A 12,222-nucleotide genomic window follows, 5' to 3' on the forward strand; every position below is an offset into this window, starting at 1 on the left:
GCAACGCAACGCGTGAAAAGACAGTATAAGTCATTATAATCCGTAATTATGTCCCCACTGGATGCAACAAATGCCGCGTTTGTAATGGGTTTTAATGTTTTTGTCTCGTCGCTCCGCCGGGACACGGCATCACAGTATGGTAAGGGGCGTAAAATTTCCGGCACATGCTTGAGGTATTCGGCCAATCACAACGCATTGGATATCTGGCCAATCAGAGCACACCTCGCTTTTCAGACCGATTAGTTTTGTAAAAATCGACGCGTTTCAAAAAGGCGGGGCATAGAGGAGAAACAATAATGTACAGTATGTGGAAAATAATGTGTTTTTTGAACTTTAAACCGCATAAACACATTTCATTACACCAAATACACAAAATAATGTTCTTTTTAGCAGCATCATATGACCCCTTTAAGATGTGACATCTACTGAGACTAAATCCTACAAGGAGGCTTTTCAAAGTAATGTAGAATGATATAGTATGCTTGAGCTAAACACACACACAAACACACACACACACACACACACAAAACCTACCCCTCACAGAAAACTTTCTGCACAATCTCAATCTCAAAAAAACTCATTCTGTATGATTTATAAGCTTCTGTACCCATTGGGACCTCCACAAGTCCCCATGAGTTGGTGTGTATTCAGTCAGGTGTGGTTTTTTTTTTGTGTGTGTGTGTGAGAGAGAGAGAGAGAGAGAGAGAGAGAGAGAGAGAATTAAGCCTATTTGGAAAATCCCATTAATGTAATGTGAATTTAACTTGCAATTACTGTGAAACTACTGTAATTAAAAAAATAAAAATAACCTGCCTAATTTTATTAAGTTGTAGTAAAATCATCAAAAATGAAATTCAGTAAATGGACACTGCCATTTTTGTTTATCGTTACAGTAATAAGAATGGAAATTTGTACGTTAATGATGGCTACTGAAATTGGAGAGAGGGGTTTTAATAAGACTGATTCTCCAAAAAATATCACAATGTAGAAAAATGTGAATGATATCTCTGAAACCTTACAAGTGACTGGTTTAGAACAATGTAACAACATCAATACTATATTTTTCTTTTAAACCAGCTAAACATAAAGCTTTACATTTCTACAACAGCGAGGAATTCAAAATGCTTCTGATTTACAGAACAATTTCAACAGCAATACCTGTCACAGACGCTATCTCTCTACAACTCAGATTTTTGACGGCCATGCCTTTGTGAAAAAGAAGTGTGCTTATTGAATGCGCACTTCTAGTGCACTCCAAACTTAAAAATGCATATAATATAATATAAACTATACTTTTAAAATTGGCCTTTGTAATAATGTCAAATTAAATTTTTACTTTAAAGTATATTTTGATATACATTTTTTTTTAACATTTTAATTATCTTTTGTCATGCTTGAAGGATGTGCTGTACGTACTCTTATCAAGTGTGTTATTCAATGTTACAACTAGTGTAATTACAGATACGTATGAAGTTGTCCTTAAGTGCTGCATAATTGGGTCAACTTAGCACTCTAAAGTTCAGCTTATTGCGTTTAATATAAATTTACAATATAATAGATTTAATTTAATTTCAAATAACATGCGGCTACAGTAAGTATATGAAAACATTGCCATCAGTTTGCACTTAAGCATATTCTTTTAAAGTATATTATTTCCATAATATGTACTCTTTTTAAAATAATGCTGAAGTATATTTCTTTTTCACACACATCCAGTGTATTACAGCTTCTGTTGTTTCTCTGTGTAATTGAGCTTTGAACAGGAGATTGAGAATTGTTTCCATTGCTTTAAGTAAAGTAAAGTGAATTTGTAATTTTTATTTCACTCATGGTTTGCTCAAGTCAATACATAAGAGACACCAGACACAAGATTGTGTTTTCCCAGAGGACTGGCTCCTCATTCTGCACACCTCATTTCAGTCCAGGCACACACTTGGCAGAGGACCAAACCTCTGGGCTAAATTCTGTCTACAGTTAAGGGCTGTACATAACCTGTGGGACCACAGCCCTGCTCCAGGCGTGAGACTGTGAGATGATAAACTCCCAGATGCTCTCCACAAAATTTCTCTCTCCCCCACCCCTCCGGCTTACCCTGCCTTATCTCACTTTTTCTCTTCTTCAGCCTCTCTCTACTTTCATACTTCAGGTTTTTTTTTCTGTCTCTATTTGACCACACATGCCTCGATTTCCTTTGCATTCCTTTGCAGTTTTTCATTTTCAGATTTAGTGTCCTTTACTAGCATGTCAAAAACTACATTCGTATTGCCACTGGCTCTTGCGCTTTTAAAATAATGCTTTTTAAAATTTTGAACAAAATTGAGAATCCAAACAGGTACAACATAAAAAAAGGCTTGACTAATGGTGTAAGTTTAACACACACACACACACACACACACACACATGTATATATGTATGTATGTATGTACTGTATATTATATATAAAGATGTATCTACGCCATATGGACAAAAGTATTGGGACACCTGGCCATTACTTTAGCAGGAACTTAAATTACATTGCATTCTATATACAGTTTGTCTCCCTTTGAAGCTATAACAGCTTCCACTCTTCTTTGAAGGCTTTCCACATGATTCTGGAGTGTTTCTGTGGGAAATTTTGCCTATTTATCCAGTAGAGCATTTGCGAGGTCAGGCACTGATGTTGGATGAGAAGGCCTGGATCACAATCTCCGTTCCAGTTCATCCCAAAGGTGTTTAATGGGGTTGAGGTCAGGGCTCTGTGCGGGCCAGTCAAGTTCTTTAACACCAAACTCATCCAACTATGTCTTTATGAACCTTGGTTTTTTGACTGGGCAACAGTCATGCTGGAATAGAAAAGGGCTTTCCTTCAAACTGTTCCCACAAAGTTGGAAGCATGGCATTGTTCAAAATGTTTCCGTTCACTGGAAGTAAGGGGCCAGGTCCAACACCTCCGTGAAGTTGGCACCCCATAAAAAGAAATAATCATCAAAACTATGCCATTCGTTTGTGCTGATTTGTGCCACGAAAACGAACATTTGTGCTGGTTTGGTGTTTGAGATATTAAACATTATTTTTTTGACCGTGTGACGTCACTCTCCACCCCATGTTGCTAAAATCGCTCCAAACTAGCGCAGTTCGTTTGTGCTCGATTTGTGCCTGTTTGTGCCGTTAAAACAAACACTGCATCTATTTTCCTTCCTTAGATATAACCAAAATATTTTCGGTAGCTGTGACGTCACTCTCCACCCCAGTTCATCTAAATCGCACAAAACTGGTTTCATTCGTTTGTGCTCGATTTGTGCCGGTTTGTGCTGTCAGGCAACCAACTGGACCGTATTTACACACGACACTGCTCCACTGATCATGTGCTCGTTACTCCACTGCACACCTCGGATCACTTCCTCCTCACTCTTAACCTCAACATGGTTCCTGACACAACACATACCCCTACACATGTCACTTTTCGACGTAACCTACGCTCTTTCTCACCCTCCCGGCTATCTGCTATGGTTTCATCTTTGCTTCCTTCCCCTGAACAGTTATCAACTCTTGATGCTAACAGTGCTACTAATACTTTCTGCTCCACTCTTACATCTTGTTTAGACACTGTCTGCCCCTTGTCTTCCAGGCCAGCTCGCACAAATCGAGCACAAATAAACGCGGCATTTGGTGTGGAGACCGCCTGGAATTAGGCTATTTATATGACCTAATTAATATTTATATTAATATTAACGAATATTCGTGGGGAATAGGCCTAGGTGTTCAGTATTCTAATGGCACAAATCGAGCACAAATTAATTTGAACGATTTAGACTCACAGTAAAAAAATAAATAAATAAAAAGACGGTCTCACCGTTTCAACTTAATGCTGCCTTGAAATTTAAGCTTAGTCAACTTGAAATATGAAGTTAGTGAAAACTTGGAGCTGACTAAACTTAAAATTTTAAGGCAGCACAAACACAATTTATTTAAACTCTGCGACCGCGCTAAACGGGGTGGAGAGTAAAGTTCCCGTTATATTTAAGAAGAGGTAATGGTTACAGTCATGGTTACATTGTTTCATTTAACGGCACAAACCAGCACAAATCGAGCACAAACGAACACTGATGTCCTCATTTGTCACAAAAACGCGTGCACACACACACACACACACACACACACACAGTGACATTAAGACATTATTGTGTATGGTAGTGATTACCGGTTTTCACTGTTTGCCAGCCCAGAGAGACAGGGCTTCGTGCCTGTACATTATAGGTGGTGATTGGACTGTGGTTGTCAACGCCGTGGCTCCATGACAACGTCGCAGTGGTATCCGTGATCTCCTCTACAATCACCACTCCAGGAGGTCCAGGAGGGCCTGGAAACAAACACCATCACTGAGTCAAACTAAACTGAATGAAACATTTAACAGACATTCATACATCCCCACCCCCACTCCCCCACCCCATGTTTCTGAACACTCAGTCAGTAGGCATTTGCCGCTTATTAATGTTTTGTAACTGAGGTGCGTCAATCAATGTACACTACCGGTCAAAAGTTTGGAATAATTAAAATTTTTTAATGTTTTTGAAAGAAGTCTCTTATGCACACCAAGGCTGCATGTACTTGGTTAAAAAACACAGTAAAAACTGTAATATTGTGAAATATTATTACAATTCAAAAGAACTGTTTTCTATTTAACAATACTTTAAAATGTAATTTATTCCTGTGATGCAAAGCTGAATTTTTAGCATCATTACTCCAGCCTTCAGTGTCACATGATTCTTCAGAAATTATACTAATATGCTGATTTGGTGTTTAGTTATTAACGATTATTATTGGTACTCAATTATTAATAATGATTCTGTTCATTATCAATGTTGAAAACATTCCCCTATTCATTATTCAATGAATAGAAATGTTAAAAGAAAAGCATCATTACTCCAGTCTTCAGTGTCACATGATTCTTCAGAAATTATACTAATATGCTGATTTGGTGTTTAGTTATTAACGATTATTATTGGTACTCAATTATTAATAATGATTCTGTTCATTATCAATGTTGAAAACATTCCCCTATTCATTATTCAATGAATAGAAATGTTAAAAGAAAACAATTTATTTTAAATAAAATGCTTTTATTGTATTACAAATATCTTTACTGTCACTTTTGATCAATTTAATGTATCCTTGCATAGGAAGAAAGAAAGAAAGAAAGAAAGAAAGAAAGAAATTAATAAAGTACAAATTTCATTCCCTTTATTTATTTATTTGTTTGTTTGTTTGTTTTAATGGTAATGTTTCACGGTTTCCACTAAAACATCTAAAATCAGTACAAATGTTTTTTTTTTTAAGATTTATTATAATAATAGTTTTTTTGAGCAACAAATCATCATATTAGATATTCTAACTATTAACTATGAATTTTACCTTAATAAACACCCAACTTGCAGCTTATTAATAGTTAGTAATGTAGTTATTAAATTTAGGCATGCGGTAGGATGAAGGGATCTAAAATATGGTCATGCATTAATATGCATTAATTAAAGCATTAATATGTGCTTTATAAATACTAATAAACAGCCAATATGCTAGTAATATGCATGCTAATAGGCAACTAGTTAATAGTGAGAATTGGTCCCTAAACCAGTGTGTTACCATGATTTTTGAAGGATCATGTGACACTGAAGACTGCAGTAATGGCTGCTGAAAATTCTGTTTTGCCATCACAAGAATAAGTTACATTTTAAAATATATTGAAACAGTTATTTGAAATGATAGTACTATTTTATAATATTACTGTTTTACTATATTTTTCATCAAATAAATGCAGCCTTGGTGAGCATAAGAGACTTCTTTCAAAAACATTTAAAAAAAAAAGTAATTATTTCAAACTTTTGACCGTTAGTCTAAAAATTTTTTATTTCGGTGTAATCAACGAGATGACGAGAAACACAGTGTATGTGTATGCATGTGGAATTCAAATCTTTACAAAGATTGTCTTAACCATGGAATGATTTTGGATGACAGATCTATCTGCAAGGATTTCACACATTATAGAACTCGCTCTCTTTCCTCTTTATGTCTATTATTGGTAGTCTGCCAGCCCTCTTAGGCATGGTTGAATGGTGAAACGTCTTAAACTGTGTTTTTATACACATTTCTCAGCCTTCAGAAGTAAATGCAATCATTGTTTGCGACTGGCTGAAGAGGAAACAGTTGTAACAGAGAGGCTGACAGCTGCTTCGGCCAATGAAAGTCAATATTCTGTGTGGTTTGAAACGAGATGTGTTAAAAGGTTGAACTGAAAGGTGCCTTTGCATTTGAGGTTATTAATATGCATGGTGTGTCACCAGGGCAGCAGTAGTAGGGGTTTCTGTTTTACGTCTGGATGGAGACCACAAAAGGGTTTTCTTGTCTGAGAGGAAGCAGTGCACATGTGGAAGCGCTCCGGCCAACATCATGAACACACGTGGCTTAAGGTCCGCCAGGGTGTGTCACGGAAACACCTGCCTCACCAGCCGAATCAGCCTCCTACACCCGCTCACAATCACCTGATTACTGATCACGGACACCTGCACCCACTTACCACACCAGTCAAATACTCACTCACCTCATTCACTCGTCGGCTGGTCTCAAGGTTACAAGCTTCTCCGCATGGGTTCCTTGCCTCCCGATCTGCCTACCAAACCTCGGATTCCTCAGTTCTCGGCCGAAGGACCAAAGTGCCGACCCCAGATAAGACTGTGTTCTATGCTTCCATTTATCCCTACGTTTGACTCTTTTCTGTTGGAAGCTCCTCCTCAGTTCCTATTAATAAACTCTCTGCCTTACGTTAACCTGTTTGTTTGCCTCTTTGTCCCGGATGTGACAGTCGGCATCCCCCTGGCTCGTTGGCTCTCCGTCTCCGCCTCGGGCTCCTCCTCCACCTGCTCCGCCGCCGTTGGTCGGCCCCCTGGAGTCGGTGGACATTCCTCCTCCATGGCTCCTCCCGCCGTCGGCTCCGCCGTGGGCCGCTATTATGGCTGTGGCCTGGGTCCCACTTGGCTCCTCCTCCTGCTCCGGTTCCCTCCTGTCGTCTCCCTGGCTCCTCCCTCCATCGTCACCTCCCTGGACTCTGTTAGCCGTCCTCCTCCTGGAAGGCCGTCCTCCGCCGGAACCTCCACCTGTCTGGTCTGCCTGCCAGCCCTTTGCCTCCCTCTGTCACCAACTCACATCCTCTGCTTTGTACTCCTCCTAGTCCCCCTCCGCCCCTCCCTCTGTTTCTATGGTGTGAGGACGCACCTTCCGGGAGGGGGGAGTAATGTCACGGAAACACCTGCCTCACCAGCCGAATCAGCCTCCTACACCCGCTCACAATCACCTGATTACTGATCACGGACACCTGCACCCACTTACCACACCACTCAAATACTCACTCACCTCATTCACTCGTCGGCTGGTCTCAAGGTTACAAGCTTCTCCGCATGGGTTCCTTGCCTCCCGATCTGCCTACCAAACCTCGGATTCCTCAGTTCTCGGCCGGAGGACCAGAGTGCCAACCCCAGATAAGACTGTGTCCTATGCTTCCATTTATCCCTACGTTTGACTCTTTTCTGTTGGAAGCTCCTCCTCAGTTCCTATTAATAAACTCTCTGCCTTACGTTAACCTGTTTGTTTGCCTCTTTGTCCCGGATGTGACAGGGTGGACAACACATTTCTTTGTAGGCCAACAGTGTTTGAGGCATTGATAAGCTAATGACTCTGCTTGTTTACAAGAGAATCGTGCAACACATCATGCAGCTGTGGGGAGAGAAGTGAGGTTTTGTACAGGAATAACATCTAGTATACATCGATGAGACTATTTTTAATGAACAAGCTGTTAATTAAATAAGAAGCTGCAAGTTCTTGTAGGAAGAAATTGCTTGTGATTCTAAAGTGCAGAAACTCTTCATAAAACATGAACAACATTCACAATTAGTTAACATTTATAATGTGATGCGGCTCCAAGAAAGCAGTATATTTAGTGTGAAATAATGCAGGGCAGGATTTGATTTTCTTCATGACGATTAATTTAGATAATGAAAGCAGGCCATGATATGATTGGTTAATATTAGCATGCAGCAGGAAATAAAAGGCTTTTTATAGAGCAGTGGTTCTCAACCATCCTGTTTCAAATGCCCTCTGATATTTCTGCTGTAATTATGATAGTGCTGCTTGTTTTCAAACTGTTTTAATTAACAGAAACTGTGATTGTATATATTAAATGAATGAGGTATTATTTATTTTCTATAATATAATATATTATAATATTCTCTAATACTCAAGATTTTGATTCTCTCATGTTTTCAATAAAAAATAATTATCGAGAGAAAAACTGCTTTTTATATATAATTTTAATTGACAGTAAATTGGGTCAATTTTGATTTCTTGTCAGTTTTAGCGTCCTTTAAAAATTATATGTGACATACTAATTTAGTGGGTGCAATCAAATTAAGTTTCTTGGTAATAAATTATGTATAACAACTTTTTCCACCTCTAATACAAGATCACATGGGTGGGTCAAATACATCTATGTCATCTATATCTGTATCTATCTACACAGACACACACACACACACACACACACAAACAATGTCAATATGTCAATATCCAAAAATATGTCACTACTAAATAAAAATATTAGAAAATAGAATATTAGAAAAATAATAAAAAAAGAAAATATTTCAGAACTGGAGAATGGTGAGATGAAATTTGTAGAAAACAAACACCTGTTTCTTTTGAATAATGCATGATGCAATGCAATTAAACATGCCTAATAAAACACGGGGAAATTTATTCAGAAAGTCAACAGGGTCAATTTTGATTTTGTGTTATTAATAAAGATGCTGTAATCACAAGTGTGTTTTTGGCATACTCACCTCTAACTAGCAGCTCCGCTTCTGCAAGCACACTGTCTGCACTCGTCTGAGCACGACAGCCATATTTCCCAGCATGCTTCAGGAGGATGCTCCTGATCATCAGATCTGCTGTGGAGGACTGCTAAATAGAGGGGAAAAAAGAAAGCACAAAGGAAAACTTTGTGAGGTAAAGAGAGAAATAGAGCTCCATGCAGAGCTTGACACCTGAGCAATGGGCTGCTGCTACAGCCTCTATTGGCTTGTGTGGATTAAGAGATTCCTGTTCGGTTTAAGAGCATGTGCACCATTACTATCCTCAATCTGCTCTTCTCTGGAAATGAGAAACGCCCTAGGCGAGACTGCGAATAATTCAAGGTCTACAGGCAGCTCTTTAGTACAGGGGCTGATTAAAATTACAGCACATGAATCAGACAGCTGGGTGCTGCACCACTGTCTCAACGATTATGTGCTGCCTGTGAAGAATATTCTGCTTACTTTACCCCATATACCAAAGAAAAATATACTATACAATGAAAGAAAAATAACTATACAATGACTATTTTCAGACAGACTATTTTCATTAAACATGTTTTCCCTCATTCACATTGTCAGTCACTGTTTTGAGATTTTTTTTTTAGAGAAAAGTCTAAAATAAATAAATAAATATATTTTTGCAATCCCTTTACAATCTGGGGTCATTTAAAATGTGAAAACTACACATCAGCATTAGTCTAAAAGTCTGTAAAAATTATTATTATTATTATTATTATTATTATATATTTTTTTATTATTATTGAATAAATTCAGTTTTGCCATCACAAGAATAAATTACATTTTAAAATATATTGAAACAGTTATTTGAAATGATAGTAATATTTTATAATATTACTATTTTACAAACACATATATTAATATTATTATTTTTAGGTGGGTGTATTGTATTCCTGAAACCCCCATACATACTGTATGTATATATATAAAGAAAGAAAGAAAGAAAGAAAGAAAAATATTTGACAAATCCTCAAACTCTCTCTCTTTTTAACTTGTTCATCGAAATAGTAATAAAAAAGCGCTATGAATATTCTAGTAATTTCTGCCTACTCTGAGTGTGTTTGCTGAGCAGACATTTTCTGGGGTTCATGAGAGCATCCTATGGTACAAGTGATTCATAAAGTATTCATTATCACTGAAAAGCTAACAACTACATGAGAACAACATGTAAAAATAAATAATTCAGTATACATGACTAATGCAAATAGAGACTCTGATGCACCTTGAGGGTGGAATGAACACTTGTCGAGTCCCTCATTTATAAGCATTTGACTAACAATACACTTACCAACTTATTAATATAAAATATGAAATACAATCGCCACTAGGTCATTTTTAGAGAAAATTTGTCACTTTTTACATCAATGTGGGTTGTGTGTCATTCAGATTTGAACAGTACTGTGGGCCAATCGAAAATAAAACCTCCCAATCCTTGGTTAACACTGCACTTGAATATGTAACAGTGACAGTTTCATGGCAGATTGGTGCTCAGTGCTGCTGTGAAGGAACCAAATGATGCTGTCAGCCGGAGGGAATATGCCTATAATCTGATAGTATGAGGACATAAAATGGTTTGAACTTAATTGTGTCAGCTGCAGATGGTGCTGAGAAGTGATCCATCCCTATTAGGAGTTACATGAATGCGTGCATGAGATGAGGTGACTTCATGTTGGAGTAGTAAACAAGTAATTTATGTTATTGTCTAAGCCAGCCAATCAAATTGGAGCTTTCCGTTTTTTTTTGTAGAATATGCAAACAGCCTGGGATTAAAACACTGCTAAATGCTCTCAAGGAATGGGCCATGATGGTTGACTAGTTGTCCAGTACTCGACTAGTCTATTAGTGAGTTAGACAACCCATTGTTTGAAAATATGCAGTTTGCTCATACAGGAAGACCTATAAACTGTCATAATTTTTAGGAATATTTTCCAACTACAAAACAGCAGAAATAATATATACACTACTTGTCCAAAATTTGGAATAATTAACTTTTTTCTTTTTCTTTTTTATGTTTATGAAAGGAGTCTCTTATGCTCAACAAAGATACATTTAAAATATTCCAAAATACTGCAAATACAGTAATAAAGTGATTTTTTTTTTTTTTTTTTTTTTACAATTAGATCTGTTGTTTAATGGTTATGGGGAAAAAAAACTATTTAAATGTATTTTTATTACAATTATTTTTTATATTTTATTATTTATTATTGTTTTATTGTTAATTATTTTAAATATTAATTAATTTATTTTTATATATACTTACTGTTCTGGGTTTGTTCTTCATAAAGGATAACGTACATGTAGTGCCATGTTTTTATTAGTTTGATCTAGTTTTATATACTTTCATTTATTGCAGTTTTTTATTTTATATTTACTATAAGTATAAAACATTTCATATTCATTTATTACAGTTATGTTTATATACTGCATTTACTCAGCTTGGTGCAATGCATTCTGGGATTATGTTTTTCATATAGGATACATGCAGTGCTATGTTTTTATTAAATTGATGTAGTTTCATACTTTCATTTATGGATTTTTCTTTTATATTTATTATAAATACATTTATATGTTACTTATAGTTTATATTTATTTTTATTACAATCATTTGTTTTTTTTAATATTGATTTATTTTTATATACAGTAGCTGATGCAATGCATTATGGGATTGTGTTCCTTATAAAGGATACATGCAGTGCTGTCATATTATGTTCACTAGGTTTTGGAACGAGCTTAACTTTAAATTAATTTCAATTTCACCAACAGTTGCAAACTAACAAGTCCTTAGACTCATTTTCCATTAGCGTTTCAGTGTCAGTTCCTGGCGCACGCTATAAACGAATGCAGCAATATTAGCGTTGCCCGTTGACCTTGCAGTTGCTGTATGAATATGTATGTGCGCTTATGTCTTACGATGCAGTTCCCAAGGAGGACGGGACGCTGACCCATCTCCTACAGTAGATGGATTTCAGCTTCTTCTCTCGCACATCTCATTACGCAGATGTGAAGCTCCGAACGGGGTTATAAAAACCCTGGCATGTCTACAGAACTGTAGGCGAACATGAGAAACATTAATTCAGAAAACATGTCCTGCCTCTTATAACACACAGCAGCAGCTTGGAGACCCATCAGCTCTAATAAGGTGCCACTGCCATGGGTTTTATAAATGAACCGGATGCTGCGTCCCTCAGTACTGCAGAGCAAACCAACTCCAGTGGATTAAGCCGTAATTAATCTATCATCTCTCCTTCCACTCACTCACTCTTTTTAATACACATGAGCATCTTCACTCCGGAATCCTCGCTATGGTAAATTATGTATGTTTATAGATCAG

At 37.0% G+C, this 12,222-nt stretch overlaps 1 protein-coding gene across 2 annotated transcripts in view; it reads right to left on the reverse strand.

Moving 5' to 3' along the window:
- The window catches only part of cntn5 (contactin 5), a 200,301-nt gene that overhangs the window by 20,668 nt on the left and 167,411 nt on the right, over positions 1–12,222 (reverse strand). For both annotated transcript variants that reach the window (XM_016562234.1, XM_016562233.1), the window contains 2 exons: positions 8,862–8,982; positions 4,181–4,339 (listed from right to left, as the gene is read on the reverse strand). In XM_016562234.1, coding sequence (XP_016417720.1) covers positions 4,181–4,339; positions 8,862–8,982 — 280 coding nt within the window. The remainder of the gene's footprint in view (positions 1–4,180; positions 4,340–8,861; positions 8,983–12,222) is intronic.

The sequence above is a fragment of the Sinocyclocheilus rhinocerous genome, unplaced genomic scaffold (assembly GCF_001515625.1).
Source record: "Sinocyclocheilus rhinocerous isolate Xijiao unplaced genomic scaffold, SAMN03320098_v1.1 scaffold619, whole genome shotgun sequence".
Classification (NCBI taxonomy): domain Eukaryota; kingdom Metazoa; phylum Chordata; class Actinopteri; order Cypriniformes; family Cyprinidae; genus Sinocyclocheilus; species Sinocyclocheilus rhinocerous.